The following is a 24,472-nucleotide window of genomic DNA, read 5'->3' as shown; positions in this document are numbered from 1 at the left end:
AATAATGTAGCAGCGGCAAACCAGAAGATTCTGTCTGAGGCAATTCGGGCCTTGGCTTCCGTGCTTTGTTGACACCAAAATAACTTTTTGTTGCCCGGCAGCATGTCTAAACTCAATGTTTAGACTTAACTATTTTGAATTTGAATATAACTGACTCTTAGTTCTATGGCTCACCTATCTAAACTCTAGTTTTAAAATCAATGGAAATAAAGAATTAATCTTTTGTAGCTTTGAACTAACCCTATTGTGAATTATTTGTATTTATGAATTTTATCTAAATATCTGTCATAGATTTCTTGGTGAGCCATAGAACCAAAACTACTTCACTTTTTACTTGTATCCCCAACGGTGAGCATCCAATTATTTCCCATAAAAGACATTTGAACTCCAACGAAATTCCCCACTTTGTTCTTTTCTTTGGCGCCAACTTCTACTTTCTCGTATACTGAGAAATTATAATATCCACATACATTCCATACCTGCAACGTAAGTTGGGTGTTCTGTCATCTATACAAAACAACAAAATACAGTCCACAAATTCCCTCCGGGTATTGGTGACAATTGTGCACTCCACCATCTCTCTTGGACTCCACCAAATCCAGCTGCTGTCACCAACGACCCCCAGCCCCCTTGTTACAATGATAATTATAAGGCATATGCATGGGACAGTACTCTGCAAAACTGATATTAAAATATAATATACAGTACAATGGAATAGATGTAAAGTGATAATACGAGGATTTACCTTTTCTTGGGCCAAACTCTTACATCCGTATTCACAAAAAGTTTTGGGGGCTTAAGGCGCTATTACGCGGCATGTAGATGTCTTATGACATGTCACTTTTTGTATGCACATGTAATTGAAAATGTTGGTCAAAATTGTCAATTTACATACGATTCATCATTTTTGCTATCACACCTGTATGTTATTTTCGTATGACATAAGGGTTGGTATTCCATTCTGCTTTCGGAGTAGCATGTTCGCATGAGCTCACCTTATAAGTGCATCCTGGGCCTAAAAACGCTCTTTCCGCTAAATGCTTAGTATTTTAACGTTGGCAACACTGAAAATAAGTTGTAAAACAAATCATATGGTGCAATCCACCATTTCGTCATCAAGGCAACCGCAGAAACTTGCGTCGTGTGTGTACGTGTGTAGATAAATTGATAGAAAGAGAAACACAAAGAGAACGTGCAAAAAATGGGGTGGTTTGCTGCGAAAGTAAACACAGAAAGACATATTAAAAACGTCAAACTGGCCGGCTGTTTTCAGTTGTTCGCGTGAGACCACCTTTTTAAAACCACATTGATGTGATAGCAAAAATGAAGAATCGTATGTATATTGACAAACATTTTTAATCACATGTGAATACAAAAATTAACATGTAATGAAGGAAAATGGACGCCATTTATATATATGCAGAATTCACTAATAGAAAATTAGGTCACTTGTGAAAACATAGGGTGGATAGCCCCCATGAACATCATTAGGGATGTGAAATCTTCCGATTGAAAATGCCATCAAATAGGAGAAAACTTAAACAAAGAATGTATGTAAGAAGAGAACAAATTGACTTATCCAATGCCAAGTACTGCCAAAAATTGAAAAAAAAAATTTATGTCGGCTGCTCGCTTAGCTTAACCTTGTTCAGTGAACCCCGATGTATATGTATTACATTTATTGCAAGATATATTCATTTACAGGTAGGTAGGCAGTTCCCCAACAACAAAATGTTGAGTGCACTATCTGTAAAAATCAGTGATTAGTGCAACTATGATTTTGTGTATGTAACTAGTTCGCGCCATTTTTCGTTGTTTGTGTGTATTATTGTTCTTAACTATTATACACACGCATAACCACTCTGGACTTCGCAAGAAAAAATGGTACTCAGCTGTTTACGGTACACTACCTTGTTGCTATGTCATGATTTATTGTATGTTTACAAGAGCATAACCAATTTTTCCTGGAATGTTACGCGAACACAACTAATGCGACATGAATATGCGATGGCAACTCTAAAATTTGCACCGTGTACACGGTACACGGTAAATCGCCAATTTTGTTTGCAAGAATAGAATATTCGATCTTCCTGTGTCAGGACAAAAAGGTAGTTTTTTTAATAATACTAACTTGCTAACAGGCTTTAAAGCAAACACTAGTGGTTTCTGACAGTTGTTTCCAGTACATTATAGACAAATCGCTACATAGCAGAAGCATGGAGGACGGTTGGGCTAAAAAGGCTGAGGACCAAGTGTCCAAGTTGGTAAGTGACTCAAACATACACATCATTAGTTTCTTATAAAAATGTATAACATTTTAGGTTAGTAATCTGGAAATCGAAAGTAAAGAAGAAACAAAGGAATCTACAGATACGCCTGATGTTGCAAGGTAATGCATGCATTTTTTTATTGATTGCACATATTTTGCGTCAAAATATTTGGTCGCTAATTATTTCAATATGTTTTGGGACATGAAATACGTTTTTTATTGTTTATTATATTTGTGAAATTAAAGTCACTATATTTTTTTGATATAAACAAAGATTTTGTGTGGTGCATTACCCACACATGTGGCTGCCGGCTTCGCACAATTGCATTATCTGATTAACGGTATTTGCTTCTACTTCTAAAAGGTGTCCAAGCAAAACATCTTAATCATGGGCCTACTTGTTACAAGTTGAGATTTATTTAGACATAACTTCAATCCCAATTCTAACTTGCAAAGGCTTTTTATTAGGTTGGTGTATTTATAAAAGCGGATTTGTGTAGTGGGGTTGTCGTCCTTAGTCAGGTGTGTTTCTGTATCGATGTGGGAATTTATTAAATCCACTGAATTTTTTTTACGCAGCAGATTCGCCCAGATACGAATAAACTACATAGAGCTGCTCTTGAAACATATTCCCTGCATACATAAATTTGCCCAACAACATTCCATTAAATGGGGAGACTTATCTCGTATCAATGAGTCACATCCTTTTTTTATAGCCGAGTCAGAACAGTATTCCTCTTTGCGGTATCTCTTTATTACGAGGTTTGGCATGGTTGAAGAACTCGCAAATGTCGCCAACTTATTTGTGAGATGTCGAAAATTTTTTACTATTCGCGGTAGGATTCAAACCCAGGTGTTCAATACAATAGGTGGACATGCTAATCTTTGCTGCAAGTTGAATAGGACGTTCGATTATGTGTCTTCTATATCAGTTTACGCAGAAGTCAAAAGTAGTCATTCCAGACGAAACTAAGTATAGCGCCGTCCATAAGTCTTAAAGATCAATTATATACATACATATTCACCCTTATCCCCGTTTGTTGAAGGCGAAAATCGACAACAGTCGTAGTCGAGGCGAATATCACATTTCGTGTTATTCTGTAACTTATTCGCCTTCGACACTTTAATAATAGAAAAATATTGTGGTAAATAAAAAAAATTATATAAAAGTAGGTTCCATACTCTTTCGACAAACAGGCCCGAAATAATTTAGAATGCAATTAACTTATATATCGATCGTTTTCGTCAAATTTGACATTCGAATTCGACTTACGTGATACCAAATATGTAAACGAATTTTCGTCTTCGACAAACGCAATACCATTTTGTAAAAATTTCAACGTTCGACTACACCATCGCCAACCGGAATAAGGGGGATTGTTTTGGGTCAATATGTTTAGTAGTTACAAGGAAATGAAATTAGTATACCATTTGAGGCTATAGACAGAAAAACTAAAAAAAAAATAAACGAACTTTATTTACAGCCCTGCAGAAACAAGCCTTCTTTTGAAGATCATTCGCAAAGGTTTAGTAGAATCAAAATCTGACTTAGAAGTTCAACGAAAGGATCCCTCATCACCACTATACTCAGTGAAAACTTTTGAGAAATTACACTTGTAAGTATTTCTTTAACTATGTTGGAAGTTCAGTAACATTTTTTTATTTTTTCCCTTAGAAAACCGGAAATACTAAAGGGAATTTATGCAATGGGTTTTAATGCGCCATCCAAAATTCAAGAAAATGCTCTACCAATTTTGTTAGCTGATCCTCCTCAAAATATGATAGCACAAAGTCAATCGGGTACAGGAAAAACTGCTGCATTTGTTCTTGCTATGCTAAGTAGAGTGGATACAAAACTAGATTACCCTCAGGTACTTAGAGTTTTTTCTAATGACCTATAACCAAAGTAATGCATATACAATGATTTTTATTTTTTTTTTTTTCAATTTCAATATTTTTATTTATTTTTTGTCTTTAAATAGGTTCTCTGTTTATCTCCCACATATGAATTAGCCATTCAAACTGGGGAAGCCGCTGCAAGGATGGCACAATTTTGTCCAGATATTAAATTGAAATTTGCAGTTCGAGGAGAAGAAGGCATGTATGCAAAGAATTTGCAAAACAATAACACATTTAACCTTTATTTTCGTAGTTGCTCCGGGAACTAAACTAACTGACCATATAATCATTGGCACACCGGGAAAAGTACTTGATTGGGGCCTCAAATATAGATTTATTGATTTAAAGAAAATTCGTGTGTTTGTTTTGGACGAAGCTGATGTTATGATAGCCACCCAAGGTCACCATGATCAATGTATTCGAATTCATAAGTATGTTGTTTGAGAAGATATTTTAAAACGGTTTTTAAAACAAAACAATTTTTAGGCAACTTTCCCCAAAGTGTCAAATGTTGTTTTTTTCGGCAACTTATGACAAAGAAGTAATGGAATTTGCCGAACATATTGTACCAGAAGCAAATATTATAAGGTTTGATTATGCTAATCTTTTAAGATGTGTCATACTATTAATAGTATTTAAAATTAATTTTTAGATTACAAAGGGAGCAAGAATCTCTAGACAACATCAAACAATATTATGTTCGTTGCAATTCGGAAGAAGAAAAGTATCAAGCCATTCAAAATATTTATGGCAGCATTACAATTGGACAAGCTATTATCTTTTGTCATGTGAGTATACCAAAACAAAGCGTTTTAAATATGAAAATCCATAAAACAGCACAGTCTTTGTTGTCCATGAGTATTGCTATCTTATGGGCCTATTAAAAAAACTAAAAAACTTTCCTTTTTCACAGACTCGAAAAACTGCTAGTTGGCTTGCTGGCAAACTGTCGACTGATGGACATTCCGTGGCCGTTCTCTCTGGTGAGCTCACAGTGGAGCAACGTTTAGCTGTTCTCGACCGATTTAGAATTGGCTTGGAAAAAGTATTAATAACTACAAATGTTTTGTCTCGAGGTTTGTTATTTTTTAATACAAGTATGCCTCCGTTTTTAATCATAATTGACATTTACTAAATTTTAAAGGTATCGATGTTGAGCAAGTGACTATTGTGGTAAATTTCGATTTACCCATGGATGCCAAGGGTAGGGCTGATTGTGAAACCTACCTTCATCGTATTGGTAGAACAGGACGCTTCGGTTCGTATCTAAGTTTGAATTGTTATTTTTGTGCTTACTAACTGATTGCTTTGTTAAGGTAAAAATGGCATAGCCATAAATCTTGTGGATAGCGAAAAATCAATGGAGATTTGTCGAGCAATTGAAAATCATTTCAAGAAGACAATTAAAGAATTGAATGCTGACAATACGGAAGAGATTGAAAAAATTGGATCCTAAATACCATTCATGTGAAATAAACTCTTTACAGGCTATTTGTAAAACTTGCTATTTTATTTTCGTTATTCTATAAAAGAATGCTTTTTTACATTCCTCTTGACTTCAAAATAAAGTAAATCAAATCGTTTCAAAAACGAAAGCACAAAAAATATTATTAAACACATTATGTGATGTTGGGAATTCGGTAAATGCGTTTGTTTCTTCACATACGGCAGCTCATTGAGAGTCAATGAATGTCTTTGAGGTACCCATCTGGGTAACCCAACTCCCCGGGTGCTTGGGCGAAGACAGCGAGTCTATGTACTCGGATGATAGCTAGTTTTATCAAAATTTTAACTAAATATATTTTACACAATTTTCTCATCTGGTAATTAATTATTCTCGTTTTTTATAAAGAAAAAACATTCTTAAGGAGTTTGCATATATAAATATTTGTTATAATGTCTATTTGCGCTTTCTTTTTCGGTCTTAAAATCGTATTAAGATTCCATTACTGGATACTGTGGGGCTTTAGACCATTGTTTTATGCATTCTATCCATAGAATAGCATAGCAAAAACCTTTAAATGTCAGCAAAAGTGTGTTGTTATAATATATTCACCTGGGTTTGAAAGGGCTATATCGCTCAGATACAACACAGTGGCCAAATACTTTTTATGAATCGCAGCACGGGACAACTATGAACGCAACACAGGCTGTAGCTTCGAGCCCCGATTTTTGTGGTGGTCACAGTTATTACGAGTAGTTCAGCTGAGTAGCTGCAACTGCAGTCGCAGACAATCAGCGGCATCGAATGGAGAGTCTCCGTGAGGGGCCGGCAACGGTTCTTGCTTATATACTGAGTGCCGACAATGCTCGCTATGACAAGGCGAGATTTTGGCGCTAAGACAAGTCGACCAATGGCTATCGCGTTCACGCAGCGAACGGTCCTGTGAACCGAAACAAGCTTACTCATCTTAAGTAGTTTTACAAGGATCGCTACCACATGCAATGTGGCTACAGCAACAAAAACTTTGCATGCACGGTTAATTCGGTCGGTAAACTCTTTTGAACCATACAAAACAACGGGACCGGAGCATATTTGCTGCTATGCTATGACATACGACAACTGAAGGTAATTTTTAGGAGCTATGTGTTGCTGGACTATGTACCTGCCGATTAGATGGCGGTAGTGTGATTTTCATATCGCAAGCAGAGAAACCAAGACGCCCACTGCCCAAGAAGTATACGTCAATAAATCTGTCATCTTAAAGACACTGAAGGGATTATTAAAAACCTATTAGACCCTTTATTAACATATGAACAACATCATACTTACACTAAGGGATGATCGCTTACCAGTGGGGCATAGAAGACACTTTAATAGAAGTGAGGTTGTAGTCTATAAATTACATATCAACCCAATTTCTTACCTCTCGTGGCGAATTGGGTTGATACGACGCTGAAAGGCATGATTATAAGCGCACCACTTGTGGAGCACTTGATTAGGATGACTGTAACTAAAGTAATCAAACAGTGTGAGTTTTATACCCACCACCATAGGATGGGGGTATACTAATTTCGTCATTCTGTGTGTAACACCTCGAAATATTCCTCAGAGACCCCATAAAGTATATATATTCTTGATCGTCATGTCATTTTAAGTCGATCTAGTCATGTCCGTCCGTCTGTCTGTCGAAAGCACGAAGGAGTAAAGCTAGCCGCTTGAAACTTTGCACGGATATTTCTTATTAGTGTAGGTCAGTTGGGATTGTAAATGGGTCATATCGGTCCATGTTTTGATATAGCTGCCCTATAAACCGATCTTGGATCTTGACTTGAGTCGCTAAAGGGCGCAATTCTGGCTGAAATTTTGCATAAGGTATTTTGTTACGATTTCCAAATCGGTCCATAACCTGATATAGCTGTCATATAAACCGATCTGGGGTATTGACTTCTTCAGCCTCTGTAGAGAGGAATTCTTATCCGATTTCTGAAATTTTTGCATGAGGTGTTTTGTTATGACTTCCAACAACTAAGCTAAGTATGGTTCAAATTGGTCCATAACCTGATATACATAGCTGCCATATAAGCCAATCTGGGTCCTTTACTTCTTGAGCATCTAAAGTTCGCAATTATTATTCGATTTAGCTGAAATTTTGTACAACGAGCATCTTGAGTTCGTAATTATTATTCGATTTAGCTGAAATTTTGTACAACGACCTCTCTCATTAACTTTAACATACGTGTCAATTATGGTCTGAATCGGTCTATAGCGTGATACAGCTCCCATATAAACCGAATTCCCTATTTTACTTCTTGAGCCCCTTAAAGGCGCAATTTGTATTCGAATTGGCTGAAATTTTACACATCGTCTTCTACCATGGTCTCTAACATTCAAATTAATTATGGTCCGAATCGGACGATAACTTGATGTTATAGCTCCAATATTATAGTAATTGTTTCCTTTTATCAAATGTTTGCCTAAAAAGAGATACCGGGAAAAGAACTCGACAAATACGATCCATGGTGGAGGGTATATAAGATTAGGCCCGACCAAACTTAGCACGCTTTTACTCTCTTTTGCGGCTCTCGATTATTAAAGGGATTCTCAAGGTTTTCGAGGAGGAAAGAGTGTAGGTCGTTGCCTCCGCAGAGGACATCATCATGTTGTTGGTGTTGTTGTAGCAGTGTGTTAAACACTGAGGATGCAGCCCTTGCCGATGAAGAAATCCATCGGGTCAATCCGGTACGTACAACCGGCTGCCATGGGATTTGAGGACATCATCATGGTGGGTGACAGCATCCTCTACTATTATGGGGAGGACTTGAGGAAGCTGTCTGGATGGGGGAAGGAAGCAAAATACCTGTGAGTTGTTGTTGCCACATTTGCAATTGAAGGTAGCGGTCCTCGCCAAGCTCTAAAAAGGTGGGCAAGTTCGTTCCGGTCTATAGGGCCGATCGCCGCGGGAACATGAATAGCCATTGGTTGTTCTATCCTCTCTGCTCGATACTGCTGATTGTCCGCGACTGAAGTTGCAGCTACTCTGTATGGAGCATTCCACTCTCCGCAACATGTGGATGCACCCGGTAACTTCTAACTAAGCTTCTCGCGATCACGATGAACACCACACAGATTGGAGCTCCAATTTCCAGCCTGTGTGGCGCTCATAGTTATAACATACATGCTTATCACACAAATTTTAGAATTGCTAAAAATGTAATCCAACTAGTTTCTATGCATTAATATTTTTATGATTTTTTTGTACGAAATTTAATAAAAAAAATTAATCGCAAGAACTTACTGCGCATTTAGACTCAGTATTCTCGTTATTATTTATTAATATATATGCATAAAAAATAGTATTCTAAGAAATTATTATACAGAATTTGGCAGTTGACATGCTCGTACTGCGACGAGTTGAAGCAATACAAAGATGGGTGAGAATACCTCACTGTATTCCAACTTAGTCTGACCGCTCAATTTCAAACATAGTAAGTATTTGAAAATAGCCACCAAGAAAAGAAAATAAGTGCTCCACATAAAACGATGTAATGCTTTGCGTTTGTTGTCAGAATCCAGATACATACGCAATAGTACTATTATACAAAAGTAGGCATTGCATATATCGACACAAAACAGCGGACTAAATATTGTAAACCAATCGACGGTATTTTTTCCAATAGTTCCAGATATTCGAAATGCAAGTGTTATGGTGAAAACGAGCAGACCACACAAATTAACCATAATCTCAAATTCGGTCAATCCGAGCCAACGAACAAGTTCCGATAATTTAAACATATTCTTATTTTATATGGTAATAAACAAAGTGCGAAGTCAGACCCAGTCTCTTCACAGAGTACAGGCAATGTCGATGTCGTAGGCTGAATTTCGTGCTATTTTTATGTGAACTGCAGAATTATTCCTTTTTTGTATTGAAACATCCTCATCATCACATAGGGGATGAAATTCATCTGCAAATAATTATATATAAAAAAAAATTATAGTTATAATTAATTTGATAAAACCATATATCAAAGGGGACATTTTTTGTTAAAAAGCTTATACAAGTATCCCAATTAGGCAGTCAAGAATTTTAGTCATAGGAAAAATTAACATCGTTGTTGGATGTTTGGTACAAAAAAACTACGTTTACTGACCAAACGGATAAAAATTAAGGCTGTATATGGAAGCTATACAAAAATATGAAAAATATTTGTAGTGCCCTACGACTTTTATAAATAAGTTGTTGCTGTTGTAGCGATCCGGTGCATAGTCCCGATCGCAGTTGGAAAGTTCAATAAGTAGTATCTGTTAAAGTTTCTAGACGAACAGCTTTATTCGTTCGAACGCTATCCTTGTTTGGAAAGGCGAAGATTGATAATGTTATTGTTGTAGCCACATATTTGCATGTGAATGTGGCAAGCTCCTACAAATGAGCAAGCACATTAGGTCCATAGGAACGATCGGTGCGGAAACGTGATGGCTATTTGTTATTTAAAGACGTCAATAGCTCGCCTTGTCATATCGAGCATCAAAGGAACTCAGTATTTAAACAAGAGCCGAGCCGCCATGCCTCTCACTGGGGGTTTTTGCTATCCGCAATCTGTAACGACGAACACCACAAATATCGGAGCTCAAATTTCCAGCCTACGTGGTGATTATAGTTATCCCGTGCCGGTTCGAAGATTGATCGTATAAGATGATGGGCATACAAACAAATGTTTCTATGCACCCGTAAACCTTGCCTTACCTGTAAGATGTATCGTTGATGTATTTAAAGCGTATGTTAATGTGTCGTTGGAATTGTTCACCAAATCTAATGCTAAATTTAGTCCTCTGTTTATGGCATTGCCCAAGCAATGCAGATATATTTCCTTTAATCCGGAATCCAAAAGATCTTTGCAGTATTTTTGTTGAGCCTTAAAACAAAAAACCACATTGTATCAACTAGTGAATATATTTTTATGCCTTTCTTACCTTGTAATTCGACTTTGTTGTGATGTATATGTCGTTTTGCCTCTTCCTTGGTTTATTTGGTGGTTTCTTTTTTTGTTGATGTGTCTTTTTATTGAATAGGGATCTTTTTTGTGGCTTCGGATTGGGATTGGTATTGTCCATAATTTGGATGCAGAAAATCGAAGTCGGAGCTATTGAATAGAAGACGTTGAAAACGAAGCCAAAGCTTTTGCATAGAAGCGGCGTGACTATTGACAGCTAACAAATCAGCTGACTTAAAGTCTAAACCCAATCAAAGAGTCAAGAGTCAGCGACAACATGTTACAATCATTTCATGTGGTAGACAAAAAACCACTGACACTAGCTTCAGAGTCCAGCCGCATTAAAGTTCCTTATGAAATTATTGTAAAACAAATTGACGCAGACTCTTGACTCTTTCGCTGGGTTTAGACTCTTGCACATGGTGACACAAACTTAAGAAATATATAAAAAAAAAACTTTAGGCTTGTTTTCTTATTTATGGCATATAGAAGGTACCACATAACCAGCCAATATTTGGTGTCTTAATAAGCGGAGGCCACCGTAGCGTAGAGGTTAGCATTCCCTCCTATGACGCTGAACGACTGGGTTCGAATCCTGGCGAGAACATCAGAAATAATTTACAGCGGCGACAATGCTAGCGACAATCGTGGGGAACTATGTAATATGAAAAAATGGTACGGCACCCATGTAAACTCTTCTCATTAAAGAGAAGAGTACGCCCTTCGGACACGGATTATACAAATTTTCACAAATCATTCCCATTATGCACAAATTTTTACACAATTGGCATGTATTAATTTTTCAATCCAAAAAACAATCCCATGACAGCCGGTTGTACGTACCGGATCGACCCGATGGAGTTCTTCATCGGTAAGGGCTGCCGCCTCAGTGTATAACACACTGCTACAACAACAACAACAACTTATTTTATAATCATGTTCTTTAAATAACTATTTCAGAATGTCCACTTTCTTTTAAGAGTAAATATCTACTTGTACTGTATAGATCATTCAAAGTAACTGCTTGTACTGTATGGTAAAAGCTCTTTAGCTATTGTATATTTTGGTTTCGCCGCCAGCATATTTCTTTGCAGACGCCCTTTGAAATATCTCCCCTGACGGCGGTCAAAGAAATTGCCGGACTTCATAGTCTGCGTGTTGGCAATATCTAATCGGAGTCTTGAAAGAGAAATTTTGTTTTGAGAAAATAAAATTCTTAAAATGAGTACATTAAATAGACCTAAATCTCCGCATTCCAGTAGTACTATAAAATCTGGTGAAAAGGAGGAAAGTTTCTGGGATAAATTTAGTACCTTGGGAAGAAAAAAAGGAACTAAAGAAGGTAAGCAATCGAAGCAAATGTTCCTGACTCACAAAAACATCAACCCACAAACTATGGCGTAAACATATAGATCACTCCATTACGTCATTGTTAAAAACATCATGCAAATAAACTTGCTTATACATATGTACAACAGATTTGATCTTTGGTGTGGAAATCCAATGTATGCAGCAGAGTAGCAAGGTTAAAACTAATCACAAATACAAAAAATTCATTCAAAAATTAACATGCCTCTCGGGAAATATACCTGTTCTAAAAATCAATATGAGCAGCAAATTAAAAAACAACAAAGTGAACATAGAGCGCATTTTCCCCTGGGATTATATCAATGCATTGGACTAAGATCTCTGCTCATACCCGATATATAAAGAGCGCATTTCGGCTGAATTGTATTTTACGGGGTAGTTCTCAAAAAAAATCTAATATTTTGAACACCCCCTAATTTTGACCCAAGGAACCCAAATATGAAGTCCGTTTTTGGGGCTCGGGCCGTGGACCCCATTAGGAGCGAAACCCCCCCCCACTCCTAGTGGGAAATAGTCCAACCTAGGCAATGCGCGTATCAAACGAAAGGTATTGAATAGTAAATTACGAATATGTAAACAAGGGTCCAAAATTTTGACCCGGGAAGGACCTGCGGGGTCTTGAGAATTTGGAAACCTACGCAATATGGACATTAAATTAAAGGTATGAACGAGTAGATTACGAATATGCAAGACATTAATAAAAGGACTTTAAATTAAAACAAACACATATCCACAAAAAAATTAAATTTTTTTCAAAAAAAATCGCTTTTTTTACAAAAAACTTTGGAAGGCAAATAGTTTTATTTAAAATACTTTTTCTGTTTCACACTGTTCGACACGAGGAGGAAGAGAAAATCTGAAAACCGTCCGAAGGCCAGAAAATTTGTCCAACTTTGGTAGGCAAATAGAGTTATAATTTAAATACTTTTGTCTATCTCCCACTGATCGACATATGGAGGAGAAGAAAATCTCAAACTCGGCAAATGTTTCCATCTTTGGAAGGCAAATAGAGTTTTATTTAAAATAACAATATCGTAAATTTTCCAAATAGGGGTCAAAATCCTCAAGACCTCATAGATCCTTCCTGGGTCAAAATTTTGGACATTTGATTGCATATTCGTAATCGACTAATCACTACATTTAGTGGTCTGGCCCCTTGAGAGGGTCCACGGCCGCGAGCCCCAAAAACGGACTCCCTATTCGGGTTCTTGGTGTCAAAATTAGAGGGTATGCAAAAAATTAGATTTTTTTCGAACTCCCCGTAAAATGCAGTTTTGTCGCATTTTCAATGTCTGTTAAATTTAGAGCTGCTTGCATTTGTAGTTAAATGATGAAAAATTATTCTCATGACCCTTTTGGGGAGATATCAGAAAGTCGCAAAACTTATACCCCGACCTGCAATATCCTTGGCCAAAGTTTGAATCGAAACAAAAGAAGATGTCCTGTATGACATTTTCCCAACTAGAAAGATTTATGATCTCCAATTGTATTCGGCATATCTACTTTATAATTTTAAGGGAAATTTATTATAGTTTAAACATACACATAATATTCTTTATTTTCTTCTGTTATTCCAGTACAAAAAGTTCAAGAGGAAGGCAAACATGCTATTGATTCTCCAGGATCCCCAAGTCAAATTGATATTCCCCCAGAGGATTATGCTCTTCGTAAGTATAACACCATAAGCATTGAAGCATTAAAGCATATAATATTAATTTTTTATTATTTATTTTAAGGGGACCATGAACAACGTACTGTTATTGATCCCCAGTCAATGAGTGATCCCGAAGTAATTAAACTGCAGAGAATTCTTATTGATTGGATAAACGATGAATTGGCTGAACAACGTATTATTGTGCAACGCATTGATGAGGATATGTATGATGGGCAGGTACGAAAAAAAATGCCTATATTATTTTTGGTTTATATTAATTAATATAAATAATTGCTTGGAAAGGTCTTGCACAAGCTCTGGGAGAAATTGACTGGCAAAAAACTGGATGTTCTTGAAGTAACACAATCCGAGGAAGGTCAACGTCAAAAATTGAATATTGTTTTAAATGCTGTAAATCATGTAAGTTTTTATCCAAACAATACTATAAACTAACACTAAACATTGACCACCATAACGCAGAGGTGAGAATATCCGCATATTACGCGGAAAGCCTGGATTTGGATCCTGGGGTGAACATAAGAAAAAAATGTCAGCGGAGGGTTATGGTACTATGCCATGTAAAAAACTTCTCCCCAATGAGGTGTCGCACTGCGGCATCCCGTTCGGATTCGGCTATAAAAAATGGGGCCCCTTATGATTGAACTAAGATTAGAATTACTCATTGATATGTGAGAAGTTTGTTCCTGTTCCTTAATAGAATGTTTATGGTAAAATTTGCTTTTGCAAACCTTGACCCCATTTATAAACCGCGAAAGTTTTATTTATTCTATGCCTATCCCGATCTTATAGGGTTAATTTCCTGTACAATTTTTAGTTTGTTAATTCGTGATCACTTTTACAAAAAAACAATTTTAATTTAAATGGGCCAAGGATGAATTTTTCAGTCCAAAAACTTTAAATTTCTAAGGGCATAACGCTATTGATAATTAAAAACATTAATTGTATTTTCTTAAATTTTCCAGACACTTGGTTTTCATCAAAAGATTCCCAAATGGTCTGTGGAGAGCGTTCATACCAAAAATATTGTCGCTATACTACACTTGTTGGTTGCATTGGTCCGACATTTCAGAGCCCCTGTTCGTCTACCAGAAAATGTATTTGTAAAAGTTATAATTGCACAAAAGAATGGAGTACTTTTAAATGCTCAGTAAGAAAACCTTTTACTATTTAGACCTATTTATTACCTGTATTCTATTCTACTTTTCTTTTAATTTTTTTTAGAAAATTCCAAGAGCAAATAACCTCTGAGTATGATGATGTCGGTATGCGCTGCGAAAAGGACGCGTTCGACACATTATTCGATTGCGCTCCCGACAAATTGGCCGTTGTTAAAAAATCTCTTATTACTTTTGTTAATAAGCATTTGTCCAAGCTGAATTTTGAGATAAACGATTTGAATAGCGATTTCAAAGATGGTGTTTATCTGTGTCTATTAATGGGATTGCTTGGCGGTTTCTTTGTCCCTCTACACGAATTCCATTTGACACCGCAAGATACAGAACAAATGGTTGCCAATGTAGGATTTTCTTTTGATCTTATGCAAGATGCTGGTTTGCCGAAACCAAAAGCTCGCCCCGAAGGTAAGAAAGTGAGAAAAAATATATAAACAATAAAATAATAGTGGATCAAAGAATTTATTGTAAGTGGCACATGATTTCCAAAACAAGGTTGACATGTGAATGACAAAGTTCGTGCCTGAAGATTCATCACATATAGACTGGTTAACAAATTGAGAAAGTGCAATTTTTTAGAGAGAATAGTCGAATCATTATTTTTGAATTTGTAAAGAGAATATATCAAAGCAATTTTTAGGAAATTTAGAGCATAAAGCTTGTGGCATAGAAGTTCATTCCTCAACTGCCGATTTTTTGTTTAATATTAAATAATTTTGACTAATGACAAATCATTGTTGTTGTAGCCAAATTCCTATTTGTGGAGGTGGCGATCCTCGTCAAGCCTTACGTGTGAGCAAGCTCATTTCGGTTCGCAGGAACGATATGTTCATTGGTTAGTTAAAGGCGTCAATAACTCGCCTTGTCATATCGGTTATCATAGGCACTCTGTATGTGAGCGAGACCGATGCCGTACGGCCACTCATTCAGATTCACCACTCGATATCCGATAACATTTGTTGAGAAAAATCAAATTCACTTCTTGCTAATGTACTAGTCCTTGTTATAATCCGTTCGTTTCTTGGTCTCATCAACCAATTTACTCGATAAAATTTTTTTTTTCCATCAACCAACACGCAGGGGATGTTCCCCATGAATGCAGTGCATTGCTTTGGCGAAAGGAAATTAGGAATTGGAGGGGGGAAAAGGGTGTAGTGTTTATTGATATTTGTCTTAAATCTCTGGATGTCATAGTGGGTGGGAAAATATTAGGCGAAAGTCGATTCCACATACGAACGGTTCGGGCGAAATTAGAATTCTCTATAATGCATTGTGCAGTCCGCTGGCCAATTACAAACGGGTGTGAGTTCCCGGAATGTCTAGTATCCCTGACAAACACCCTTACATCAGGAATAAGAAGACGAATAACACACAACATGAAAGTACCGATAGAACAGCGCCAAACAACCCACATTGCGACGATGTTCAAGGGGGTCAATAGAGTTGGCTACCCTACTGTCTCCAATCAACGCCATTGCTCTCCTCTGTACACGGTCCAGTAGCTCCAGGGAGGATTTTGAAGCTCCAGCCCATACATGTGAGTTGTACTCCATTTTCGGCCTTATGAAAGTGGTGTAGATGTTAAGAAGATCAGACGGAGTGAAGTAATTCTTACACCGCTTAAAGAAACCAAAACACTTGAAAGCCTCTTTCGACACTTCAAATACATGTTTAGCCCAACGGACATCACTTCGTATTTTGATACCCAGAACACCAAGAGCTTCTGATTGCTCAACATCTATATCGTAAATAGACAAAGATGATCGTAATAGGTCAGCGAATAGTTTGTGTGACAACACTAAAATTTACTCGATTCGTTCGACCCCACTCAGACATGGCCAGCAAATCCTGGTAGAGTGTATCATCCATAACCCGCCTCTTGTCTTCAAACTCTCGAAAACTCGGCCTATGGTCGAATGAGTACGAATGACAGAGATTACTGCCATTCGCAAATGAGTAGATCGGATTCGATGTCTGACTCAACAGATCGTTGATGAAAATAAGAAAAAGAGAAGGAGAAAGAGAAAGAACTGAGCCCTGGGGTACGCATGCGGTCAATTTATGCTCATTGGATGAGGACCCAGTTATAACGACTCGTATAGAGCGAGCTCTGAGAGAGCTTGAAATAAATCGAACTAAGCCATTATCGACACCAGATGCGACAAGCTTTGACAGTAGTGCACCGTGCCAGACCCTATCAAATGCCTTGGAGATTTCCAGAGCCACAACCTTACTCTCACAAAAGTTGATAAAATCTTGAATGTAGATCAGTTCTTCGGGTTTTAGTTAAAATCATTCAGGACTATGGTGAGATTTCAAGAAGGATTAACTTATTACTTCAGTTTTATTGGCAATTTCAATTATTTGATTTGTTATATTAAAATCATGGCAACATTTAATTTTTGTTTTTTATTTATTTGCAGATATTGTGAACATGGATCTAAAATCGACCTTGCGTGTTTTATACAGTTTATTTACCACTTTCAGAAATTATGCATAATAATGCATATTTATTTATTTTACAATATAATGTCAAGTTCTATGTGCCTTAAAAAAGCTATGTGTGTAGAAAATTAACCACGATTTTATTTATTAACCAATAACTATTTTTCAATGTTTTGTAACTACTAATTTTTTAATAAAACTTTATGTAACAAATATTGAAAATTCTTTTCGTTTGCAAATCGTGAAACTTACGAAATCTTCAGCTATCTTGTTGCCCCCATCAGGACACAAAGATCTGCCAAAAACGGAAACATATTAATAAGTTACGTAGCACATACTAAGCTATTTTCTCAACAGTTATTCCAATCATCAACTAATTAATATGCAAGCATCCCTCACAGACATCAGATTGACATTGTTGATAGCAAGTACCTCAACATTACAAAAAAAATCACTACAGCCGCCTACATCGTCCGAAGAGGCGAGAAGTTTCCACGACAAACCTAAGTAGTTTTTGCTCAACTACCATCCAGCAAATACCACCGGCTCAATTCCTATTTGTCTGTCTTTGACATGAATGTGGTAAAATTATGTTGTATAGGTTGGTTTCATTTTAAGGGCCGATGTTGATTTTGAATAACTTTAACGCGTTGCTCGATTGCCTTCGTCTGAGATTGAGAAAATTCAAATGAAATGCAGAAAAGAACTCAACGTGTAGGTGTGGTTCAAATTCAACATCGGCCGTTAGAATTTATTTATTTAATACCAATACAAAGAAAGCCCACAAATTCAACTACCCTTAACCTGTAATCAGATATCCCACGACAAGTTACCTGTTTGTCAGTTTACCCAATCCTACTCAACTTGCAGAGTCCTCTAAGATAAAAAACACTGACATAAGCAAAAACTGAAGCTTTGTTGTTGTTTTAGCAGTGAGGCGGCAGCCCTTGCGGATACGTACAACCGGCTGCCATGGGATTTCCAGGGCCCAAGTGTGTTTTTGACCGCTGTAATTATTCAGACAGACGGAAGAAAATGTATACATCGGCAATCATGAGATTTTTATTGATATTTTGAGGTGTTACAAACGGAACAACGGATTAATTGGGTATAGGTTAGGTATGATTGAATGGGTGGCTGAATATTTTTAAGATTACCTCTGCAAGAACCCAAGATGGAAAAAAATTAGGCTTTCCAAGAGGGAGAGCTTGTGTCACTATAGAAACTGATATTAGCAAAATATAACATCTTCTACAATGATATTGTAGGATTCCCCTATGCGCTGCCATATCGCTCAATGGCCGGTTATGACAATCGCCATACTTGTGAATGAAATTCATCAGTCCTCTGGTTGACTGTAAGCCATAGTTCTGGCAATCCGACACCATTTAAAGAATATTGTATTGGATTAGAAAACATTATTATTCGACTTACGTTCTCTAGTTTGTTTTGCTGATCAATGATATTCTCTAGGTTTCTTTTCCATTCAGTTAGCCCAACCATGCTTAAAAACAAAGCATTTTTAAGTTTTTGGACATTTGCCTGATAGAAAAATGATATAATTGTTATATGTTATTTATTAATCGGTATATACACCTATATAAGCGCTTAATTTTTCTCCTTGGATTTTGCCATTTGCATGCCCTGATAGACCCCTGTATAATATCCACTCATATACCATGACATTAACATTGCCGAAAGATGTTCCGAATCTTCTGCATTTTGCGATGCGGTCAGCATTGGTGGAATGGGTGGTGGAGGAGGCATAGAAGACTTGCTAATTTTCGACTTGTTTTTCTTTGCTGCCTTGTTACTTGTGCTTGGGTACTCATTATTTGAGTTTTCTGCTTGGAGTTTGGCATTAGCAAATTGCAAACGGCGTACCTTTTTGCCCCAAGAAGCTACAAGTTCGGTTAACGGTACCTGCTGCACGTTTTCGTAGCCGATGTATTTTAATAGGCAAGTTCCAGCGCTTTGGTCAATTGATATTATTTTCCCCTCATAATCAATGCCATCTTCGAAGGTAGCGCGTACATAATCGCCAACTTTATATACATTTTCATTAGTTTTACTATCGGTCTTATTGTCACCACTTTTATCCTTATCCGCCGCCGCCTTGCTCGTAGACAGCGAAATACGACGTGCCAATTCTTCTCTGGCCAGCTTAACCGAATCATCATAGGCCTTAATCAAAAGCGTATCATCCCAAGGATCCTCAGCAGTATTCTTCGTTTCTCCTTGCTGCAATGACAAATAGACATTGGGGTTTAGATGTACGTAAATACTTAAGATGCTTTTTTTTACCGGGTTGGACATCTTTTGATATAAACAAATCACTTTCCAGCCAAACAAATCAATCAATGAAGTTAACGACGTCGCTAACTTTCGAAACAAAATTTTTCTAATTTCACAGGGTGAAACAAAGCAAAAAAAAAATCAAAAAATTACGAAAATTATCAACCATTTCCTGTCACTAGCAACGGCCGAAAATTGTGGGTCCAGCAATTATGCAATATGGGTTTTTTATTTACCCATTAAGCGGATTTTCTCGCTTAGTTTGTATGGAGAAAAATGCTATCCCCATTCGGCGAAGCGTTTAATAAGTGGATAGCATTTTTCTTCATACAAACTGAAGGCGGATTTAAAAAGGTGGTCTCACGCAAACAGCTATTAACAACCGGCCAGGTTTGACGGTATTAAGATTTCAAATTTTTGTTTGCACTCTCTTTGTTACTATCTTCTTTCTCGCATATTCCCTGTTCATGTATGCACACAAAATTCTTTGTGCGTGTTGGCAAAACGTCGATCAGTTTGATTGCAAGATGGCCGATTACACCGTATGATCCGTGGTTGTTGTACAAATGAGACCATCTTTAATTGTTTCGCCATGACACAAACTAATGGTTGGTATTCTATTCTGCTTTCGAAAAAGTCGCTGAAATGTTTAATTGCTTCGCGAGCGTAATTTGACAGTAATCATTTGTTTTTATTTTCATACCAAAATACGTTTTTTATCTGAACTTATTTTTTTCGCAAATAAATAAAATAACAAAAAGAAAAAACGAACCATTTAAACCAATAAAACAAACAAAAATGGTGCCGACAATGGTTTCAAGCGTTGTCACTAAAATTTCTTTTTACGATTTCCGCTTCAAAGCTGAACAGAATACTCAGCTTAAGCGAGAAAATACGCTTAATGAGTAAATAAAACACCCCTATTATACAATTGCTGGATTTATAATTTTCTGCCGTTGCTAGTGACAAAATGGTTGATAATTTCTGTATTTTTAATTTTTTATCACTTTGTGTCACCCTGTGAAGCCAGAAAAATTGTTGTTATCGAATTTAGCGAAGTCGTTAAGGTGATTGATTTCTTTGGTTAATAAGAGGGAATTTGTTTATTTGAAAATATTTCAAAACGGGAAAGAAGTTGGGTTTAAAGTTAAAAAAAAAAACACTAATAAATCGGAAAAATACTTAATTAAATTCAAGTCAATCGAATGATATTTCTAAGCTCTAATAAGATGATACTCTCGGTACTCCGTAAATAATTCATTAGAAAGATTCAAATTTGAATATTCTTCCACAGTAAGTAACTTCTAGATAATTGGTACTCATTGCATCTTATTTACTTCCAAATTTTTATGCGACTAGAAGGCTACTGGGGTAAAGTGTGCACGACCTAAATTATCACAAGAATATGAAGAACCTTTTTGGGACTCGAATGTTTCATAAAACTGGGTATATGCCAAATAATTTTTTTGTTATTTCCCCATAAACTGTAATACCGTTTCATATAAGCCGATTTTACGTAGTTCTTTCTGCTCATTTATGACTTCCAACACGGTACGGTGCTAAGTATGGTCCTCACCTCCACATGAAATGTGGCTACAACAACAACAAATATGGTCCTAATAGACCTATAGCTTGAAATAGTGTGCAACACAATGCTACAACAACAACCATATATTACCTGAGAATTGTTTGCGTTCCGTTGGACAATTTTTTTTCAGATTTTGCATTATTTTTGATTGATTTGATTTTTAAGTATGAGTTCTTGCGTACCTATTGAGTTCTCATATAAATCTCTGTTGTTACGTCCAACATGCATACCAAGTTTATGAAAATGGGTTAATATAGAGAGTGATATGAATGTCATACATGATGACTTGGCCAAACCATATGGTTGTTTTTATCAAATGGTTTTATATTCTATAAATAAAAAGTATTAAAAACAACATCAATAAATACGTTTTGCAACATCTTATTTAATATAAGATCAGCAATTGTTTCACTGAAAAAGAGTAACACAAATGTTATTGGATTTCTAAATAGTCTATTAAACTTACACTTACCAAATACAATGAACGATCCTTTGCATTTTCTTTTTTGTTTGCGATTTTGGAACCAAACTGAATAGCTCTTTTCTTAAGAAATGTTGGAGTTGTTAGTCCAGCTTTATATCCATACAATCTTAAAAACAATTTGTCTCCCACCCCATCATCATACAGGAAACAACATCTCTGTCTAGGCTTTAAACTTCGGGCGAATTTGACAACGTTTTCTTCTACAAAAGGAGATCTCGGAGTTCTTCCACTGTCGGCAATGACACGGTCATCCCTTGCTAAGTTACGGGTTGGTATTCTCTGCCAATCCATCTCCAATTCTTCATAGAGACATTTCTCCTTGTCTTCATGTGTCCCATTGCAGCGTTTATAAGCATTTTTGTGTCGAATATAACCTCCGAACAGTTCATCGGCACCGCTACCAACAATGACTACCTTTAAAGTGTTATTTTCAACAATGTAATCATAGAATATATGCCAATCTCTGTAAATTGGACAAAAGGTATTTTAAAGACCTATAGTTCTACTCACTTTTGCATTTGACTCAAAGGGGCTTCCATCTAGTAAACCATATCCTTGTGAAGCGAACCAAAAGGCACAACCAATTGATTCATCCAATACCGTGTTCAACGGGTATATAAGATGTTTTATGTTCTCTTTTAAGTTTGTGTATAATGTTTTTCTAGTAACATTTACTTCGATAAAATTCCATGTTCTATTGTGAAAAAAAAAAGAATATTAGAGATATGAATCAATGCCAAAAATGTGTCTTGAATTACCTGTTGGGGCATAGGGCTTTAAGGTCGGCCAGAGACTGTCGCGCCGACTCTCTGTCAGGCACATTCCAATTTTCTAATTCAGAGTTGGCTTGTTGAAATGATACATTAATTAGGTCTATGGAATCCGCTTTATCAACAAACTTGTCGGCCAATAATGCAAGTATAGTACAGTCTATTCCTCCAGAAAAAAGTATAGCAACTTTTGAGTGATTGCAAGGCAATATTGAACATTTTGCACAAACTTTCGTTGTTAGCTGAACTCTCTGTTTTACGGAATTTTCTAGAAGACTGGAGAACTCTCTCAAAGCTTCTAGTATTTCCTTATCTTTTAATAAATGATCATATAGCTGCACAGCAGACAACTCTTGGGCATCAAAGCTATAAAAGTTAAAAGTGTACTAAAAAATTATGTGTTTAAAGTTTAAAATATTATGTTTAAATATTTTAAGTTACCTTTTCCAAAGAACTTTGTTGACTAAACCAATATGGTTCTACAGCTTGTTCAACAAACAGCTTAATTCCACAAACACTTTCTAATATATTTGCCTGAGATTTCCAATAGTCATCTATATGATGCCATGGGAAAACAGTGGATTTATCAAAATTTTTTATATTTATTTTAAAAATTCCTAGTGGTGGAAGCTCTACAGTCGTATTTTTATTCTCATCGTCTAGAATGAAATAATTAAAAAAATAGAAGGGGCTAAAATACCAAAAAAAAATCTGATACTTTAATACATACTAGATCTGGATGTGCTCAAAATACGCAAATGATCTTTGGTGTTTTCGATCAACAATGAGTTTCGGCCAAGGCTATCGCGTGCAAAATATATATTCCCTTCTAGCTTATCATAAAATATTAAACAGTATGGACCTTCAATAAGACGAAAGCAATTAAGAATTTCACCATCAGTGCTGCACTTCGACAATTTGTGGAAAAGCCATTCAGTGTCAGAAATTCCGCTGGCATCTGTCAGTGCCTCTAAATTAAAAATATCTCCATTAAATAGAAGAACATATTCGCTAGATTCCATAGGTTGCTTGCACAAATAAACTCCTTGGTGCCACAATACAAAACCCGCAAAGGTAGCGCTGGCAGTATTTAAATTTAGTACAGATTGTGCATCAGGTCCCCTTTTCTGCAATGATCTTAGGAGATCCTAAAACATTAATATTAGTATTTTATCAGTACTACTGAAATACTTTGATTAGTACTTACATTTTCTAAGCAGCTGTGTGGCTCTGACGATTTTGAAAAACAACAAAATATTCCACACATTTTAAAAGCTATTTAGTAAAAAAAAATGGTAGAAATTATATCCCAACCCAAGATATCCAATCTATTTTATTTAAATAAATTAAATTTTTGGTTTTCGAAAGCTGACATGTGTAAATTTTTTTGTTTACATTCACAATAGCAGACCCAACCATATGTAAGCAATGATGCCATATCTTTCCCTAAAAAATTGTAAAATGGAGAAAAGGCCAAAAATCTCAATGAAGAAATAATCGTTATATAAATGTTTTTGAAATTGTTTGCTTGTTGCATTACAGTAGTAGTGGCACTCTTAACAAATGTGCACAATTTTCCCAAGCACTTGGACTTATAAGTATTTGTTTTCTTCCGTATGTACATGGTTGTTGTTGTAGCGATCCTCGTCAAGCTCCGATAGGTGATCAAGCTCATGCCGGTTCATGGGACCGATTGCCCCAGGAACATTATTGTTATTGGTTATTTTAAGGCGCCAATAACTCGCCTTGCAATATGGAGTTTCATAAGCAGCCAATATTTAATCAAGAGCCGGTGCCGCCTGGCCTCTCACAGGGACTCTTCACTCAATACAGCTGATAGTCTGCGACTACAGTTGCAGCCACTCCGTAGGCAGCATTTCACTATACGCAACCTGTGGCGTTCACCTAAGCTTCTCTTAATAAAGGTCAACACCACACAGATCGGACAGGAGCTAAAATTTCCAGTATATGTGGTGCTAATAGTTATCCCATACCGGGTGCCCACTACTGCATTATATTTATCAGCGTTTTGGTCAGGTTAGGTTCACTTGGATACCTTAGGTCCATTGTGT

The 24,472-nt window shown here is 36.5% G+C and overlaps 6 protein-coding genes and 1 long non-coding RNA gene across 10 annotated transcripts; 3 read left to right on the top strand and 4 right to left on the bottom strand.

Moving 5' to 3' along the window:
- Positions 1–1,997: 1,997 nt before the first annotated feature.
- LOC106084521 (DEAD-box helicase Dbp80) lies at positions 1,998–5,668 on the top strand. 3 transcript variants are annotated; one of them, XM_013248253.2, is made up of 12 exons: positions 1,998–2,108; positions 2,184–2,264; positions 2,322–2,389; positions 3,754–3,885; positions 3,945–4,140; positions 4,252–4,366; positions 4,422–4,599; positions 4,655–4,756; positions 4,821–4,956; positions 5,082–5,244; positions 5,313–5,426; positions 5,485–5,668. In XM_013248253.2, the coding sequence occupies exons 2-12, from the start codon at positions 2,217–2,219 to the stop codon at positions 5,622–5,624; spliced, it is 1,392 nt and encodes a 463-aa protein (XP_013103707.1). In that variant the 5' UTR covers positions 1,998–2,108; positions 2,184–2,216; the 3' UTR covers positions 5,625–5,668. The 3 variants fall into 3 exon arrangements, with proteins under 3 accessions (XP_013103707.1, XP_013103708.1, XP_013103706.1); XM_013248254.2 differs by having other exon boundaries at positions 2,000–2,108; positions 2,174–2,264; XM_013248252.2 differs by having other exon boundaries at positions 2,002–2,108; positions 2,161–2,264.
- A 3,245-nt stretch (positions 5,669–8,913) lies between these two features.
- LOC106084524 (transmembrane protein 203) lies at positions 8,914–9,404 on the bottom strand. Its single transcript, XM_013248259.2, has one exon. It carries the CDS (start codon positions 9,402–9,404, stop codon positions 8,982–8,984), a length of 423 nt encoding a protein of 140 aa, XP_013103713.1. The 3' UTR covers positions 8,914–8,981.
- A 51-nt stretch (positions 9,405–9,455) lies between these two features.
- On the bottom strand, positions 9,456–10,780 carry LOC106084523 (ribonuclease P protein subunit p20). Its single transcript, XM_013248258.2, has 3 exons — positions 10,584–10,780; positions 10,357–10,525; positions 9,456–9,577 (listed from the first exon to the last, which is right to left on the bottom strand). The coding sequence occupies exons 1-3, from the start codon at positions 10,722–10,724 to the stop codon at positions 9,456–9,458; spliced, it is 432 nt and encodes a 143-aa protein (XP_013103712.1). The 5' UTR covers positions 10,725–10,780.
- Positions 10,781–11,741: 961 nt separating this feature from the next.
- On the top strand, positions 11,742–17,476 carry LOC106084550 (beta-parvin). Its single transcript, XM_013248306.2, has 7 exons — positions 11,742–11,945; positions 13,549–13,638; positions 13,708–13,862; positions 13,929–14,045; positions 14,609–14,793; positions 14,868–15,226; positions 17,242–17,476. Exons 1-7 carry the CDS (start codon positions 11,825–11,827, stop codon positions 17,316–17,318), a joined length of 1,104 nt encoding a protein of 367 aa, XP_013103760.2. The 5' UTR covers positions 11,742–11,824; the 3' UTR covers positions 17,319–17,476.
- Positions 17,477–18,822: 1,346 nt separating this feature from the next.
- Positions 18,823–19,670, bottom strand: LOC106084551 (survival motor neuron protein). The gene is made up of 2 exons (XM_013248307.2): positions 19,568–19,670; positions 18,823–19,504 (listed from the first exon to the last, which is right to left on the bottom strand). The coding sequence occupies exons 1-2, from the start codon at positions 19,577–19,579 to the stop codon at positions 18,872–18,874; spliced, it is 645 nt and encodes a 214-aa protein (XP_013103761.1). The 5' UTR covers positions 19,580–19,670; the 3' UTR covers positions 18,823–18,871.
- A 988-nt stretch (positions 19,671–20,658) lies between these two features.
- On the top strand, positions 20,659–21,063 carry LOC106084528 (uncharacterized). The gene is made up of 2 exons (XR_001220826.2): positions 20,659–20,851; positions 20,918–21,063. It is a non-coding gene; the product is annotated as an uncharacterized LOC106084528 (long non-coding RNA).
- Positions 21,064–21,302: 239 nt separating this feature from the next.
- Positions 21,303–23,739, bottom strand: LOC106084526 (asparagine synthetase domain-containing protein CG17486). Of its 2 annotated transcripts, none has more exons than XM_013248261.2 (7): positions 23,608–23,739; positions 23,131–23,548; positions 22,842–23,059; positions 22,389–22,786; positions 22,141–22,324; positions 21,619–22,044; positions 21,303–21,475 (listed from the first exon to the last, which is right to left on the bottom strand). In XM_013248261.2, exons 1-7 carry the CDS (start codon positions 23,665–23,667, stop codon positions 21,419–21,421), a joined length of 1,761 nt encoding a protein of 586 aa, XP_013103715.2. In that variant the 5' UTR covers positions 23,668–23,739; the 3' UTR covers positions 21,303–21,418. The 2 variants fall into 2 exon arrangements, with proteins under 2 accessions (XP_013103715.2, XP_013103716.2); XM_013248262.2 differs by lacking the exon at positions 21,303–21,475 and adding an exon at positions 21,525–21,557.
- Between the last annotated feature and the right edge of the window lie 733 nt (positions 23,740–24,472).

The sequence above is a fragment of the Stomoxys calcitrans genome, chromosome 4 (genome assembly GCF_963082655.1).
Source record: "Stomoxys calcitrans chromosome 4, idStoCalc2.1, whole genome shotgun sequence".
NCBI lineage: Eukaryota > Metazoa > Arthropoda > Insecta > Diptera > Muscidae > Stomoxys > Stomoxys calcitrans.
The sequence above is the reverse complement of the archived record's forward strand: the minus strand, read 5'-3'. Positions and strand labels throughout refer to the sequence as shown.